General features: G+C 37.0%; 1 protein-coding gene across 4 annotated transcripts in view; it reads right to left on the minus strand.

The window, feature by feature from the left end:
* Nucleotides 1–18,937, minus strand: part of VTI1A (vesicle transport through interaction with t-SNAREs 1A) — a 257,024-nt gene that overhangs the window by 89,720 nt on the left and 148,367 nt on the right. For all 4 annotated transcript variants that reach the window (XM_062496219.1, XM_062496220.1, XM_062496218.1 and 1 more), the window contains 2 exons: nt 10,789–10,859; nt 6,294–6,355 (listed from right to left, as the gene is read on the minus strand). In XM_062496219.1, the coding sequence (XP_062352203.1) occupies nt 6,294–6,355; nt 10,789–10,859 (133 nt within the window). The remainder of the gene's footprint in view (nt 1–6,293; nt 6,356–10,788; nt 10,860–18,937) is intronic.

An 18,937-nucleotide genomic window follows, 5' to 3' on the forward strand; every position in this document is an offset into this window, starting at 1 on the left:
AGATGATAGAAAAGAGGGAATGGAGGGTACAGAACAAAGACCATTGTGCACTTCTAAAAGGAATGGAAAAAGAGAATTAGAAATGTGGTCTGAAGAATGCTAAGAACCCTGCTCATAATGGACATAGTGTAGGCAGCCTGACTTGTGGATAAAGCTTTCCAACAATCTGAAAAATAAAACAATGCTACCATATAAATGCTCTTACTTCACAAAATGAGGGACATTCCCTTCTAAAGCTGTCTGGGCACAAGGAGATTAAAACACTGATTTATTTTATCCTATGCATTTAAGTTACTAGATGTAAAGATCAATTGTGATGTTCCTTTTTTCTTCCAGGTTTGAAGAAAACTTAACTCTGTATCACTTAGGTTGTTAGAGATGAAGGTTTGCAAAGGCTACGGTGGCATTAAACTAATCCCAGATACATGCCTGCAATGTTGAAATTGGTCCCTTTCTGTAAGGCAGTCAGTACCTGTGGCTTGGAACTCTCCATGTACACTGATGCTGGTGGTTAAATAGCAGCTCAAAAGACTTCTGCACCCTCCATGGTGCACGAGCTGAACAGCATTCCTAATACTAACTGAAGGTAGGGCAAGATTCAAGATTTTTCAAAAGTATTGTGGAAATGGCACACACACAACACTGTCTAAGAAAAGTAAGTAAAATGGTTTAGAAAATGGTTTTCCATTGATAATTAAAAATAAGAAATGCATCTTACATGCATCGGATTATGTCATACCTAAACTAAGGACAGGGAACCCACATTGTCCCATACTATTTTAAAATATATGCTGTTCAGACCTAGAGGTACATTTCCTGTTTTTGGTTGGATTCCTAATGATGAAGAATGCTCACCCTTGGGAATTTTGCTGACGACACATTTATGTTTTCCAGATGTTTTGTTCATCACTTCAACAAAGAAACAAGGTTTCTTTTTAAAGTCAGAGACAAAGCGAGGAACAACTAGGTACTAATTAATGCCAAGGTTTAATCTGGAATAACAAGCAGTACGTTCCTCATCCAAGAACTAGATTGTGCTTAACAGCACCAGAGAGCTTATCAGTTTCCTTCTGAAAAGATTCAACATTTGATAATTGGTAAAGGTTAGTTGCATAACAAAACACAAATGCTCAATAACGTAAGAATCAAGCAACTATATTAAATGCTTAAATGACAGGAAAATTATAAAAAAAAGTTATTATATTGACAGTAACAAGCACTAAAATAGCCTATGCATACTTTACAGCTTCCAGGTAACAACAGAAATATTAAGGACATGGTTTGCAAGGAGCACAATAAAAGCTGTGCTGCCCCAAGAGATGACCCAGAATCATTCTGCCACTTACTCCCTCCCTTCTTATTCCGTCTCACTAAAGTTAAGGGAATTGCTCCTCTGGCTTAAGTTAACCACATGCTTAAATATGCTCCCTAATCAAGGTCTAAATTACTGAAGTAAACAGCTGCAGCTGTAAATATTCAACATGGAGCAGACATTTTGCTTGATGATTTACAGTTTCAATCATTTTTCAGTCTAGAAATACATCTTGAAGTAAAAATAGAAATATATGTACAAAAAAAAAAGTAAGAAACAATTCCTACTCCAACTTCTTTTGGCTTGAGACCAAATATCCTGGAAAGAGGAACTCCTCTATTGGCATGAAAACAAGGCAAATGTAGCTGTATTAAAACCCCACCCTGGATTGGTGATACAAAGACCTGCCTTCAGAAAACTGCAGAGACTCAACAGTCATGGCCAAGCATGACTGAAACAGGCTTTAACTCAGAAGAAAATCAGTTTTTTGTCATGAATTTTTGGGGATGAAAACAGAGATTGGTAGGGAAATAGGAAAAAAGGCAGTGGTAACACTCATTCTTTGTCTGGGTTTGTGTCCACAGGGACATGACTGTCCCTGCTACTGTTCCTAACATGGAAATGTGGGCTTTGTAGCCAAGCAAGGAGGCAGAACAGACACCATTAACTTTGCACATCTCTAGGAGCAAGAGAAAGAAATAAAGAAGTCCTGTGCATACAGTGCTGGATGGCCACAGCCCAGGTCAGTGGGTGGAGGCAGAGCACCCCATGCCCTGCTTAAAGAATTGCCCTACACCCAGTGTCCCCTCAGCCCAACCACAGCATCACCACTGCTGAAGCTGTATGAGAACTACTAGAAAAAAAAACTGCAATCCAGGCCCAAACTCTGAAGGCCAATTCTAAAAATCATGGTTTAAATCACTTCTGCTTAGGACCAGAGGCAATGGACACAAGCTGGATGCTGGGAAATTTCAGTGAGATACCTGGAGAATTTGCTTGTTCCAGCTGCTACGGGAACAGACTGCTCAGACAGGCACTGGTATCTCCAGCCTTGGATTGTTTGAAATGTGACTGGAGGAGAATCTGAGCAGCCTGCTCTAATGAGACTTGCTTTGCACAGGAGGTTGGACCAGATGACCTCTAGAGGTCCCTTCCAACCTAAACTGTCCTACAATTCTGTGAAATGTTGAAAAATAATTACAAGTTCTGAAATATCCTGCAGCTCAAAAGTAGAGCAAACCTTGACTAACAGTGATGCAAGAAGCAGGACTTTCAGGATTTTCCTGGAAAGAGCGAAGAAGCCTCACCAGAACTCGCATTCCATTTCTGACTGCAGGCATATTGGTCATGCAGCTGTTGACAAGTCACATAATTTATTACCTGAGAGCTGAACTGAACCCTTACAGCCTCATTTCTATCAGAGAAGGGTAGTGCCTCTGTCCTGTTGGGAATCAAACTTTAAAAATCTCTTTTATAAATGCAGATGTGTCAATAAGATTCTCAAAACATCATTGATAACAATTCAGAAAACTGGTATCTGAAGATTAAGAATATTTTTGACACAAAAATTTCCTGGTGAACCAGACAGGATAAAAAGTTGTTTTGGAGTGTAGAAACTATTCTTCTAAAATATTTTCCTGCAATTCAAAAGGGGTAGATGGAACTTATCTGGTAACTGAAAAAAATGATTAAAATCTACCGGAATTTTTATCTAGTTACTTTTAGGATTGCTCGTTTCCCACTGGGCTGTGTGTGGCTTGGAGACTTTCCAAACTCTTTTCTTATAAGCTTTTCTAGGCTATTGGCTTAGGATATGGGCAAAACCCTAAAGACATTCCAGAACACATTCTTTTCTACTTCTTTCTAGCACACTGTGTGCTCCCCAATTAACTCTGGGGTACAGGCCACGGGGTAGAGACCTGAGATAATCCATTCCAGTGCCTCACCACACTCACAAAAAATAATTTCTTCCTAATATCTAATTAAAATATACTCTCTTTCATTCTGAAGCCATTCCCCCTGATTCTAGTAATACCATGCCACAAGAAGAATGTATTAGTTTAGTCGAACCTAAGTAGTTGCTATGGAAAAAAAAAAAAAGTCATGAATATAGAGGTCATTTGTATATGAGAATATTTAAAAACACTTATTACAAAAATACTCTTACCCACATACAAATTCCAATACATAAGGCTGGGTACCTTATTAGCCAGAGTAACAAACTGGGATAGGAAGACCTCTCCCAGTTATGCCACTGATTTCCTTAGTGAGCTGTGGTGACCTACAAAACCTGTCTCTTGTTTTATTCCCCAACTCCAGAACATTTTATGCACAAACACATGGCCAGGGAATTTAGGTCATACAAAGGCAGTAATTTAGCCCTCTAGCTATCTAAATACCTGATCTCTTAATATATTCAGCCAGATTCAAAAGAGATGCTGCTTTACCTTTCCAGACAGTAAAATTAGAAAGAGTTAGGCATGAATTTGAAGCACAGGGTGTTAGCATGGCATATGACTTCAAGCATATCAGCAAATATATATTGTGGGAACAGCCACTACATTGAGCAGTTTTCAATTTAACATTACCTTTTCTGTATAATATCAGTGTGGAGAATGGTCCTCCAGTTTTTTATTTGATTGGTTCCAGTAATTACGTAAAACATTGTGTGGTGTGTACTGAAGTATGCAGAAATTAGGAAACAACTGCCAATCTGTTTTAATTATATTTCTTGTAGTTGTATTTATCTAATACACATTGATTTCTTGGGGTCTGTATTTCATGATTATTCTTGCAACTAAACATATTGGGATGATGCTGAGGCTGGGATAATGCTAGACCTTTCTACCCAACAATCACAAACAAATTAAATTCACTGTAGGTCTATCAATTATGTAGTTTTCAACAACATCCTGAGAACTGCCTACTGAAAGCTGCTTCTATGCTGGCACTGCTTTTGGCATATTTACCTGACCCCAGCTTAAATCCTAACCTGATGGGTGACACAGCTCAGCATTTTTGTTGAAGAGAAAAGAAATCCAGTGCCTTTCTGACACACAGAAACATGCCATCGTGGTGTTCAACTACATAATCCTTTTGTGTGAAAAGAGGAGCCCAAGTATATCTCAGAAAGATCATATTTTTCATTTGGCTTATGGAACACTTATAAACTAGGACTCCTAACTGTGATTCCCAAACACAAAACAAAGTCAAAGGTTACAGCATATGTTTTTTGTTTCAGCTTCTCCAAATTACTTGCAAATGTATTCAAACACAATATGAGGAGATACTTTATTTCATTGAAAATAACAGACTACAGGGTGCTGCAAAAAAGGCTGGGGTACCTCAAGCATAAACATGGAAAGAATACATTGGTTTAGAAACCCATAAATCCTTATTTGAATCTGCCAACCTGAAAGCCAAGTAAAGCCCGAAAAAACTATTTTTCCTAAATGCTATGTCTGATTAAGCCATACTATTAAATGACAGCTGAACTTTAACATTAATATGATATTATTTAAATAACTGCATGATTTTTTTTACACTAAAATGATGAATGATTTTTGGACAGCTCAATTGACATAAAGCAAGAAACCCCTTTAATGAGATTTGACAAAATGGAGACATACGCAGAATATTTGTTACAGCTCATGTCGCAGAGCCCTTCCAGGGGAGACTTGGGTTTGGTTGGTGTCTTTTCTTTTCCTTCATTTTTTTATAGTTTATTTTGATTGTCTACAGTCACTGAACCATCCCTTTCAATTGCCACTTCCTTCCTCCATGGATTTTGAATTTAGCTTGTGTCATTTACATATTACTCTTAATCAGAGAATTTTATGTGTTACATTTTGGAGTTGGAATTGTATGAAATCTGCAGAATGAAGGCATCAGGTTCAGACATTTTAACCTTTGTCAATTTAGTAATACAAGGAACTAACAAAGGTATTTTTCTGCGGAGACTTGTGGAGAAATAAAGCTTGTGCTAAAGAACAACTAGCAAAATTCCAGTTTTCACATTTCCTAAGTCAAGTGACAAATCAACAACTTCACTAAAATTTTCTCCTCTTTTCTTCCTTTTTTTTTTTTTAAGCGAAGTGCATTAAGCAAACACACAACATAAAAGCCTGTGGCAAGGGTAATTTCAGACTGAACTCTTCAGAGGATGCACTAAATTCCTTTAAACTAAACTCCTGTGCTTTCTTAGCACCCAGCACCACTTATTAGAGGGATGCTTTTCTTCTTTAGTAAGCTGAGTATGCACAGAAATATGGACATCACAGAGAAGCTCAGGTGCTGTTTCACTGGGTAAAGAACACTTTTCTAGAGGTGCCACTAATTCAAAAAAATCTGTTTGAGAATGCACTGATGCAAATTTAAGGGGAGAAGTAATAAGTGGGTAACACCCTCCCTTCAGTCACACATACAGTTTTAGGACATTGCACAATTTTGCTTTTTGTGTCACCTCACTTTGATCCCAGGGACAATTTTTGTAACACTGAAAGCTTGGAAGAAACATTCTAAAACCACAAGGGTTGACTGTGTCTGCCCCATTTATTTAGGCAGAATTGATAATTTTAACCTTTTCTCTGCACACAAATTTATGCTGCCCCAAAACATTTACCAACTTTCTCATTTTAACAGGCAAAAAGCCCCCTCAAAACACTGAAATCACTCAAGAATAAGAAACACAGGAAGTCATCAAAAATCTTAATTTTAGAATGCACATTCAACCCCCCCCAAACAAATACAGAGAAACGAAGATGAGAAATCACTACACAAAGTCAATCCTTCAGGATACAGAAAACTCTTTCCATAGGCATGACAAAGCTTTCTATCACCCAAAGACATTATGCAGAGCAGCCTGGGTAAAAAAAGTCAGGTACACCAGCAAAATGTTGAGGTTGAAGTAAAATTGAAAATAAAGGCACAGAGGGAGAGAAGAAGAAAAGAAAGAGCAGAAATGTCCCTACCTTGGCCTTACCTTCGCAACATTCCTGTCAAAATCCTGGAACTCTTCCCCAGGTTTGCATCTGTTTCTCTAAGCTGGAGAGAAAAGAGGCCCATTAAAGGTAAAAGGCACATGTGCTCCATTCTGTACAAAGGACAGGTGCTTCTACACCTCTGAGTCACTTACTTCAGGTTTAGCCCACAACCAGCTCGTAAAGCCACAAGAGCACAGCCATTTAAAAATGTCTTGTCTTGTTTTCACTTACATAAATATGAAATCCAGGGAAGGTAAGTCATTGAGGCAACAAAGGTGAGTCAGGATAAAGAGCAAAAGCTTGACAAATAAAGGGTTGCAGGCAGAAGTTCTATACACTGGAATCCATAATTCCCACGTGTATGTGCATTGTTTGTGTATATTAGTGAAAGGATCAAGGGATGAGTCAGCCATGTGCTGTATTCTTGATGCTTTATGAAAAGAAAAACATATCTTTCTTTCACTGTTTTTCAAAGACTGTAGTTTAAAGAAAGTAACAGAAATATTTTTTTTTTTTAGTAATTCTGTGTAAAGGAAATATGTCTATACTGCCCCTTAAATATAAAACTTGTACTGACCTTACAGCAGCCACCTCTGGCCTGGGGGCTCAAATGCTTTGTGGATAGTACATATACATGTACTGTATATATGGGGGGTTATTTTCATGTAAGGAACTCTCACTTCACTGAAACAACCATTTCTGGAGTTTATTGGGACAAAGAAAACCTACAGTTTACAGCTACACCCAATTGGCTGTCTTGCTCTACAGCTCTAAAAAATATTGCAAAATAGGTAAAAAATGAAATAGAAGAAAAGTTATGAAGCAAATCAACTTCATGTTTATTTCTACTTCTTTTTAAAAGAGATTAAAATGTCCTCTCTCTTTTTGGGTTTATTAGTGTCCTGCAAAAGGATATCTAGAAATTAGAAGATTATAAGAAGAATGGAGTTACTCTCCTATCATCTCTTTTGCTACTGGCAGCAGAGGAGAGACATCTTTTGACATTTTAGATATCTTGGAACCAGTAGGACACCAAAATCTACTGTAAAAAGATAATGTAATGATTATTTATGCATATAAATATATATATATTATATAAATAAATAATATGTTAAATATCATAATATATAATTATATTATATATTTTTATATAATATATAATTTATAATATCTATATTTATATATTATTTATTTAATGTAATTACTATTTCAGTTATATAATAGCAGGGACCACTGATTCCAACATGCCCCAAAGCACAGCTGTGTGCATATACATAAAAACATTATTCTCCTTATGAAAGCTGAATATTTACCTCTTCATTATCAAATCAGATTGAAAGGATTACCTGAGTCATTGACTTCTTACCGAAAAAACTTGGTTGTAGTAGACAAAATGCATCCTGTGTTACAAATCCATCAAAACAGTAACACTGCCAAGGAGAGTGGCAGTCTTCCAATAACAAATCACCTTCACCATAACAAACCACTATTATATCTTGGATATTTGAACAGCAGCAATATTAAAGTCTCTATTCTGGAGCACAATACTGCAAATATTTGCTGCCAGATTTAATGCTTATTACTGAAATCAGTAGGTGATGTGACAATCAGTGTCACATAACCTTTTTGCATAAATTTCCTCCTTATTCTTCTAAAAGCTATTAAGAAAATACCAAGTAGAAGCTGGGACTGCATAACACCAATCAAGTCTTGCTCTGAGCAATATCATATTCAGTGGGAAGGCTTGCACTAACTCTCAGATCTCTGTAATTATGTGCTATGATGGAACAAAGATGAGTATTATATTCCAGGGAGGCCATTGCCTCATTTTTTCCTGATTCATCAAGACAATTCAAGCTCCAGAAAAGCAGTTTAGCCCGATTTGACACAAGTAACAGAAGAAAAAACGTCACAGTAATTTTTAAAAGGCTCATTAAAAAGCCAACTTCTTATCTGCGCTAGAAGGGAATCTGAAGTACAAATGTATGCTTTACATTGGTCTTTTATTATTCATAAAGATGCATTTAACACTTGGGGCTTCTCCTCCCTTTTCACAGAAAAGTAGCACTCTCCTTTTTACCATTAAATGTTTGATCCTAACTTTCCTCTCTTGCTGCAGGATTCTACCTGACAGCTAGAATCAGTGCTGATAGTTAGGAAGGGGAAGCTGAATCTTAGAGGTTTGACAAACTCCTCTAAGCAAGACAACCTCATGTTTTTATGGTAAGAAAAAACCCACAAAATAAGCAAAAGAAAGATTAAAAAAGAAACAAACATGTACACACATAGTTGGAAGATCTCTAGCTACCTCCCAAGAGAATGCTAAGAAAACACCTTTTCTTCCTGCTCTGGCAGGAAAAAAAAAAACAAAACAACAAAAACCCACATGAAGAGTTTCAAACTGTAAGTTTGTTTTTATTTAAAACTGAATTATCTGATTGCAGTTCTTCTGGCATTTCTTTACCAATTCTAGCACACCACAGAAGTGTGGAATGGAATGGGTGGAATGTGAACCTGTTAAGCAGTGTATGTTTCACAGAACTGCTGCAGGGAAAACATTTTGAAAGAGGCTTTGATATTAGCAATGGCAAATCTACATGGTGTTTAAAAATAATAATATTAAGAATAATAATGAGAAAGCAGAAAGATGAACAAGATGCTAACATTGATGTCTTGTCTGCCTTAGACAAATTTTGATGTTTTCCTAAAAAATGTTACATCTTTTAATTTCCTGTACAGTCCAATTAACCTATCTGACTTGTAGCAGAGTTTTTATCCCTTCTTTTTGTGTCAGAAGAAAACAGGAATTTTACTCTACAGACAGGAAAGTTCATATATGCAAATTTAACCAAAGCATTGAGACATTAACTTATCTACAGTTTGCTTATAAAAAAAAATCTTCCTAATTTTCACAACATTGAACTGTTAAACTGACTATCATACTCAAGTTGACAATTTCATTCCAGAAGACAAGTTTATTCCCTGGTTGATATGATAATAACTCCATGTATTTAATGTGCAGCCATTGTGTGTTCATAAAGCACCCTCTGTTCTGGTCTTTAAAAATCTCCAGAATCTTCAGAAAATGGGAAACTAACCAAATTATCCAAGATCTTCCTTAAATGTTCATCTGAGTGTATAATAGACTGCTGGAACAGGTCCACCCACGTGGATCCACTGGAGGACTTTTCTGAATTCCCTAAAGAAAATATTTTAAGTGGCTTCTGTTAAAAAACTTGGAATTTGAGATCTTTCATTATGAAAAGAGGGTTTTTTACTGCACTGTGGTGGAGTGTGTATGTGCTGCATTTTCCTAGGATATCCTTTTTATTTTTAATCTTGCTCTTTGCATCTTACAGATTTTGCCATCAAAGAAATTTGCTCCTCAGGTGGAAAGCAATGAAAAGGAAGAGTTATCCTATGAACCATGTGTACATTGAGTGATCAGAACTACATCCCTGGGATATACAGGATCAGCAGAAAGGAACACATAGCATTCATCTCCATTGCCTAGGTTTTATTTGTCTAGATAGAAACAGAAAAGCATTTCAGACTCAGCAGTCACTGGGGATGTAATGAGTGGAGGCGAAATAAGACACCAAGTTGCCAGAACAAAACTTGGTCAGTCCTTACAATTCTTAGTTACATTTAGTGATCTAGCTATATTTAGTGTTTTAAAGCAGCTAATGCTCAGCACTTCAGAAAGCAACTGGTACAGCTTGCAGAAAATGCCTCTAATGCTGCTACAGGGAGCTTTACTAATCAAAGCTATCCAAGTGAAGAAATTCCCTGGGACAGATAAAGGAGGTTTTTTTTTTTTAAAGTGCCACTGGTCAGTTAAGACATGTGTGGGAGAACCTGGCTTTGGAAAAACTGGGACACTTGGCAAAGTATCTGAGCAACACATCATGACAGAAAGTCCTGGTTCTGGGTTCTGGGTTTCCACATGGAAGTTGAGAGAACTTGTACACATTGGATGGGATGGACTTCTGAGCTCTCCATCAGCTCTGTACAGTGGAGCTGATCCCCATGGAGACCACACGAGCCAAAAGTGACACAGATTTGTTACCTTGGCTTCAGAGACAGGGCAGCAGTACCTGCTCTTCACACAGACCTGCCTGAGAGGCTGTTATTTGCATCTGCAGCTGCAAAGAGTAAGGTTGCTCAACTATTAGAAGCTCACTTATGATACTGAACTGTTTCATAGGAAGCCCAAGAAGTCATTGGAATTGACAGTATAACAAACCCTTCCAAAGACAGAGCATTGACCTAATTGTGATAGTGACAGAAAATTTGCTTCCAACAGCAGATTTGGTGACTGCAGTGTGACTCCCCATCAGAGAGACTTGGCAGGATGGGGCCCATGTAAGACACTTTGTAAATTCCCCACTGCAGATGGTGATTATATCTCATCTGGATTATTTTTGCATGCACAAAGAACTTGCCCAATGCAAATAAAATGCAGAATCAGCAATTACTTATTATCAAACTTACCCTTTCCCGAGCACGCTGGATCTTCTCTCTGTCATGGCTGAGATTTTCAAGCATCTCCTGTCCAATCTGCTCTGCATTAAAAAATGAAAATGTAAATCATTAAAAGTACAGCTTGTGACTGCAAGGTCTTAAAATGTCAAGTTAGATTCTAACAATTGCATTTAATACATATGGTAGCCTAGTCACTCCTTCTAAGTGCAAAGAGGAATACACCATTATATTAAATTTTAAGTTTTTCAAACAGCATAAAACCGAAGGAGCAAACCAAACCAGAAGCTGCCCCTCTGCAGTCTCTTGAGATTGTCTAGGCACTGGGAATTGATGCTGACCTTTGATCTCTGAAATAAAGGCAAGAAGACTTTCAGACTTGCTCTGGAAGCCGGGCGCTCGTACTTCCTATCTACTCCTTAAGCCCAAGGAAGTCAGGAAGCCTGTGCTAAAACACCAGCCATCCTTGTACATCTAAAGACACAGAAGTCATACTAGAAGAAAACCTCTCTCAGTGCCTCTCAGCATTTACGAGTGATTCCTAAATGAAAGCTTTTTCAGGCTCGTCCCAGTTGCTGGAGTCTGCTTTGCTCCACCATGGACTGTTCCTGGCTGGTTTAGAGATAGGCTGTAATCTCCTGATGTTTTCAACAGCAGACAGAAACATTAATTTATAGTCATCACCGTTTATTTACACAGGGGTTGTTTGCTTCCGCAGCTTATGCTGAACCAAAGGTTGCAAAATTATAGTGGAAAGGCCTCAAGATATGGTACAAAGACAACACAAGATGCCAGAACTTTACTCGTCAAACAGCTTCAATCAAATGCTTCTCTAACACTGAAATATTAGCAGCAAGCATAGAGAAGAGATTTTATCTTCAAAGCTCTACAGAAATATTAAGAAACCCTCCATTTATTTCCCTGAAGGAGAAAAATAAGTTAAATCATTCCCATTTTACAGATGGAGAAGCAGGCAGAAGGAGCTGAAGCAGCTGCAGCTTTGCCTCAGGACACACAGCACGTGTGAGACAACCAGCATTTCTGCACACATTCATTTAGGGCACTTAGCAGCTTACCAGAGATACCAACCAAAACAGTAAAACTACAAAAACATGACTTTTTTCCCCCTAAACAACAACAAAAAAGTCTTGTTTTTGTTGTGGGGAGCAAGATCCTAAAATGTCTTTATTCAGGGAGCCTTAAGAAATTAAAAATTCACCAGTATGTTAGTAAATATGATTATGATTTTTTTTTAATAGATACAGTCCATTTTCAAGGAACAATTCAAAGCAGAATCACCTCAAACTTTAAAAGTTTGAGACAAGCAATGTTATTTTTAAATTCATTTAACACAAGGTACACAGTGTGCCAGATAAAGTCTGAGGAAATTCATTACATATATATTTCTCTATTAGTTGCCAAGTATAGTACAAGTAAGATAAATATTTCCTCTGACCACAAATTGACATCCTCATTATGCTATCTTGTCCCTCTTGGCTCGCTGCTCTTTACTTTTAGCTGTATATACAATGCCTCCCAAAGGTGAAATGTGGTAAGATACATGAGTTTGGAGTTAAAAAGGCTGCACAGTGCAGTGCAGTTACACAAATGGCAGCCTCAGAAAGTGACTCATGAGAGCCTTGCCTATGTTTGCACGTCAAAGGACTTGCAGGATGGAACTATACTGAGCTTTTCCTCATTAAAGCTCAAAATACTGTCACACACAAACAGATATATGTGCTCAGTATAATCCAGGGGAGGAAAAAAAACCAAAAAAAACAACGCAAAATCTCTTAAAAGAGAGGGGGGAAAAATCAACAAATTACTAACCTAGTAGCATGAGGTGAAATGACAAAAAATGTATTTAGAACTAAAAATTACACGTATGTTTGCAAACATAAAGGAGTATTAGGTGCAGATCTTCCTTCAAAGGAATGAGTATAAAATACATGGCTAAAATAGTTTGATATCTCATGAACAAAGCTCAAAAATATCTTTGTAGGAAACAGTTTTCTTTTTATTACACCAATTTTTGAGCAAGTTACTGTGGGTTTGTGTATTTTTTTTTCATCTTCTTCCTGTCACTGGCAAGTTCATACTCTTAGCTTTTTATAATGATTGAGTTTATTTTCCAAGCATCAATGTGACAGCAGCATCAACTGTAAGTGAGGGTAAAACACCGTCACTTTGACGAATAGTGTATTTTCCTCTCATTGTCGATGACTGAAGACATCAATAAATAAGGAAGGAGAGCATGTCAGCCAGAATATCACAGAATGAATTGTTGATATGACACTTAGGGATTAAACCTTCAGCCATGAAGTTCAACCTAGCAGAGGGGTCTGAGAACTGAGATAGTTGCGTTTCTTCCCAGCAGCCTCTATAGATAAATAATTGGACGGATCATCAATTTTACAGGAGCAGCTTTACTCTACATGCACTTTCGTTGATGATCTTTGGCCTTTTTTGGGCTAAAATAACAACATAAGTTGAACAAAGAGACATGATGGAGGTAACATAATCTCAAAATAAGTTTGCGAACATAAATTGACACCTTTATCCTCTTCATATCCTCATTCTACTGGTGACAGTGAAACTTGTTTTTTAGCTGGAAGGTCAAGACAATCAAACAAAAATATTATTACATAGAGAAAATAAAGACTTCTCAACGATATGACAACATGTCTCTTCACTTGGTTTGCAACTGAAAGCACCTGGGACTAGGAAAAATGTAGCATTAGCACACAGTACAGCTAATTACAGGCTTGATATCATTGCTATCTGCTTGCAAATATTTTTCAGGTTTCCCCACAATTCTGATGTTTTCATTCCAGTAAAAACATTCATCTATGTGGTAGATTCATGCTTTTAGTGCAATGGTGCTGTATAGATCTTCCCAGCCTACTTATAATGCAAGTCATTGATAAGCAACTACAGTTATGTGAAAAGGTCAGGTTTGTAAGATATACTGTAGTGCAGATGCATGAATTAAGACCAACACACAAACTAAAGGGTGTTGCCTGTTGCCAGTAATGGTGTTATTTCCACAGAATCTTAACAATGTCAATTATTTGGGGATTATGCCAACCTTTCAGCTGTTTTGTATGGACAAGGTTTACTATGGTGCTGTCCCAAGTCCTGCCAAAGACTGAGTTGTGCTGCCTCTTCTAACTGAAATTCCCAAAGAGTTGCATAAAATTATTTTCTAAAACTACAGCTAAACCGTGAGAAGCAGAAGGGTGAATGCATTTACATCATTATTATCTGTGTACTGACAGAGGGCAGGAATATTCGATAGAGCAATTATTTCAGTCTTAAACAATGCTGTGATGGCCAGAAAAAAAAAATTCTGAAAAAGTACATAATAATAACAAGCATCATTCTTAAATGTTGAATGCTAAAATCCACAGCTCTAAGTGTATTCCACCCTAAAGGTGCTTGAGCAAAGTATAAGAAATCATCATCTTTAGTGCCAAGCACTTAAAAAATGCCATGTTGTGAGTCCAACACAAATGGTGCCTGATGCTGTGAGACTATGTTATGCAAGAAAAATATAACATTTCTTATCCTAAAACACTGGAATTAATTAGAGGAATGAATACAACTTTCCCCACTTGAAGAGACACCCCCACCTTTAAAGTAACAAATGAAAACGGAACTTCCCTCTTGATCTGTGCACAAATTGGCATATGGTTTATTTATGTTGAGATAAGCCCAAAAGACAATGATCACTTCCAGCAATGCTTTGCACTCCTGAAAAAGCCCTTTCTTTGGAAATTGCTTGTAACCTGTATGCAGTATTTATTTATACACACAAATTGTAATTATTTAATATGTGGTACACAGAGTTTGATTCCTAATACCTACACATGAACAATGCAAAATAAGTTGTGCTTGACTGTTTTTTCTTTTACTTTTTTTTTTTTGCCTCCAGCCATTTAAGAATTTATGTACTTTATCAGCTAAACTGTTTCTGAAAGAGCTTTTTCTAATCACTCAAGTCAATAATACTTTTTTGCCCTAAGAATGACTAATATATTTACTCAAGAGACAGGAATGACATGGAATGAACCTCTCCAGGCTTTAGGATAAACAAACATGCATTTTTATGAATTTTGAAGACAGACTCTCCATTTTTCTTTTCATAAAAAAAAAAAATAATCCAACATAGTTTATAGAGCACTTTTTCTTTCAAAGTGTACCCTGTGTGTGCATATATGTGTGTGTTTATACATATATGTTTGTTTGTGTACATATAAAAGTGTCGTAAGATGCAGCAGATATCTTGATATGATTTAAAATACAAAGAAAGTTTAAAACCAACCAAATCACAGAGAGGATGCCTGGAAATATGATTTGCTCACTCTCATCACATACACAATGCATGTATCTGAGCTATGTAATTTGAGGTAGGAAAGGACAAATTAATTTATACTGGGAAAAGCAGAAGATCATGCTAAAACACAGGATGGTTGTTCTACAGAATCATGAAATACACTATAAAAACCACTGTGTGTTGACCAGAGTAGGAGGGGGAACAGTTCCAGGCTGAGATCCTCAGCCCTGCCTAGTGAGCAGTGCCATTTGGGGAGTGCAATTGTGTGTTGTCTTTGCACACAAATATTACATGCTCTGAAGACGTAGCAAAAGCTTATAAAAGATTTCTGGAAACTGTACTAACAAAGGCTGTGACTTTTTTTTTTCCATAAAGCCATTCCATTTTTGGACAGGTTAAAAGTTTTGATTTTAGGAGACTAGGATAAATCATCAACAGCAGTGTCTGGGAAAAAATACTAGAAAGTGTTAAAAGCTTTCTGTTCAGAGGTGACAGCAAGCAGATTTACAAACTTGGAAAATATAGGTTGCAGGAGTTGAAGAATGCAGGGTTGAGTTGAACACCTTCTGCTTCTGACAGCAGAAAGTTAATAAAGAAAGTGATGACATATCTTGAAGTATAGGGACACAGGTGAAAGTCCAATAAATTCCCCAGTTCACAGCTGACATATTTACATTGAACAGCTGATATAATTAGAAACAGAAGGATTTAGATAATTAAGGTTATTAAAAAACAAGTACAGAGTAATACAGATAAATGAAGGATAATGTAACAGCCATAAGCCAATGGAGAGACAATTTGTAGAGCATTAACAGAACAGTGAAACACGAGTTAGTGCTCAAATACCTCAAGAATCTGCCATGAAGATGTTAATCTGCATGCTGCTAAGTGGTCAATTAACACAATAAAATAAAAATTAGCTACTTTTTATAAGGGTTAGTTGGCTTCTTCAGCAGAAGCAAATGCCATACAGGTGGGAAGAGCACTGACAATCCACAGCATTCACCAAGGACACCCAACACTACCAGAGCTGTCAGAAGTTCAGTTGCAAGAGAGGATAAAAGAAGTTGCCCAGTCTTACTGTGGAAGCAAGTAACATCTAAAAATACCTCCCAAATTTCCAAAGTCCAAGATGTCCACTAAAGTAAAAATACAAACATTTTTCAAATGAAAAGGTCTCCCTATAAGCTATAGTGGATGTTCATGAAATTATTTTTATTGGCCAAGAGCAAAAGGGGTTGGTTGAGACTGAGGTCAGAGAAGCCAGACAGAAAAACATCCAACATCCAGAAACCTAATCAGAATTCAGCCTTTTTGCTTTGTTCAAAATAAAGAAGAAAAGATATTTGAGGCAGGTGCCACATGCCTTTAAGAACAAACTGGGAGCATTTCATAACTAAAACCTCCCATGGTCCAGGCTTGGTTTGTCCTTCCCTGGTTAAAAAAAAAAAAAAAAAAAAAAAAAAGGCAGATGAATGAGAAGAAAATAGGATAAAGAAAGAAGATGACAGCCATAGTAACTTCACCTCCAGTTGCTTTTTCTATTTCTGAAGTTTCATACCTTTTCTGAAATCCTAACTTACATCAATCTGCTGGTAAAAAACAACTCATTTCTCACTAACTGATGTATTTTTTTTTCCTGTCTACTCCCATCACCAATCTAGCTGAGCTCCCTTACTAACATCCTCACAGCAATATTCACAGGAGGTGGCAGGCTTTGATTCTGCAGAGCACTGGTCTACATTGCAGGCTGGCCATTGTTCTTGCCGTGCCCCAGCCCAGCACTGCTCATCTTCTCCAAATCCCTCCCATCGCATCTTCCTCCCCCACCCTCTTCCTTCAAATAAGTTCTAAGGCAACAAAAGAAACCTTTCCTCAGTACATCAATAAGTAAACAACTTGCTACCCCCATTTCAATCACTAATAATGTACATGAAGTTGGGAACCAACCCTCAGTGTCTTATTTTGATGCTTTTTAAAGGTTCCCAGGATGGAAGAAGCCCCTGCTTGCTCTGAACTTGATGCAGGATTGGGTGATGCTTCATTTCAGTGCTGCCACTCTTGAACTTATCTGAAAGTGATTCAGCAGGGGAGAGTATTTAAAATCCTGATTGCACCTAAATTAAGTTGTAGAAATACATCCTCTAAAACTTTAGTCACAAACTGTCACTTAATTAAACTTTTGACTCCAAATATCACAGAGATGACACAATGGTGATCTCTGGTTCATCCAAGGCTGGATTCGTAATCATTATTTAATCATAAGTGCTCCACCTTCTACCCAGTTTGCTATAAACTCAGAGCACTACAAATAATCACTCTGGTTATTTTAAAGGCTTAAAATGTGCAGGCAATAGAGTTGGCAACTTATACTCCTGCACTGAGCAGCTTGAGGCTTGTAAAGCTGGCCCTATCTCTACAGCTGATCCACTCTTTAAGCAGTAAGTGCACTTTAAGACAAAGAGCTAAGCACAAAATAGATAAGACAAGCTATTAGCCAACCAGCAAATAGAAAAGAGAAGAAAATGTTCTGAAATTCTGAAATATGTTTTAAAATTGAAGAGTGGAGTGAGAATTTTTTTCCATCTTATTTAACTACATAAAACCACTGTATATGACATTTAGGTAGCACAATGATGAAGAACAAAGACTGCTAGTTATTTCTGTAAACACTGGAACAATTTATTATTTTTTGTTTCAAACTGATTCTTTATGACCCATTTCTGTAGCTTAAACTTATCAATAGTAACAAGGGTGTTTTGCAGTATCTCCTCTGGACATCAGAAGACCTATGAGAAGAGTATATCCTTCAACTGTTTCGATCTGAGAAAGTGCTCATTGAAGAAAAAAGCATAGTCAACATCAGAAAGTAAAACCAGAGCCAAATAAAATTATATTTGGGCTTGTTCAGGTTTATCCCAACATCCTGATGTACCAGATTTATCTTGAATCTACAGGCCAATTAGAAAGTCAGGAAAGCTGGCAACATAAACAAGAAGTCTAAGACTGTTTGATCTCTAATACTTCCATGGAACTAAAGAGTGTTTTAACCTTCCTTGCACTGTTCAGAATTTCATTTCAAATGTGAATGGAACTATCTCCTGCTGCATTCACATTCATATTTAAACAACAAAAAGCAGAAATAAAATAACACCCAGACATCAGAAAAATAAAACAAACCTAGAAGCTGATTAATAAATAATGCTTAAACACATTGACCAAAAAGTGCAGCAGTCTGTGAATAAATAAAGTATTCTGTAAACAGTGTGTGCATATAAATATATATATATATATATATATATATATATATATATATATATAAACTTTCTTAAACATGGCAAAACCCACGAAGCAGGTGAGCAGCTCAGCAACCTCAGAGCTGGCTTCAGTGCAACTCATTCTTTGAATACGAATTAGCAGTGGGTAATCACAGCATATTTATGAGGCCTTTTGCCTGGTCCTTCTCTCCAGTGAATGCTGTATTATTCATTGCGTGTGCCCTGACCCCAGTGCGCTCCTGTTCTGACAAATCATACTTGATTAAGACAAATCTTTATTAGTTAGCTAGTCAACTTCCCCATTTATCATTTGCAAATCCCATTCTCTTTTTCGGGTACAGTAAAAAAGTAACTGAAACTAAAACCATTTTTTCTCCGCATAAAATGGAATGCTTGTTACAGCCAGTAACTGCAAACAGAAACCCAGAAGTCAGTAATAGATGATAAAACAGAGCTTTAACAGGCTTAAATTACAAATGAGGCAAAACTAACACAATAGTGTACCTTGGATAAGCTGAAGAAACATTAATTAGCTCATCCCTTTAAT

This window comes from Cinclus cinclus, chromosome 7 (assembly GCF_963662255.1).
Source record: "Cinclus cinclus chromosome 7, bCinCin1.1, whole genome shotgun sequence".
NCBI lineage: Eukaryota > Metazoa > Chordata > Aves > Passeriformes > Cinclidae > Cinclus > Cinclus cinclus.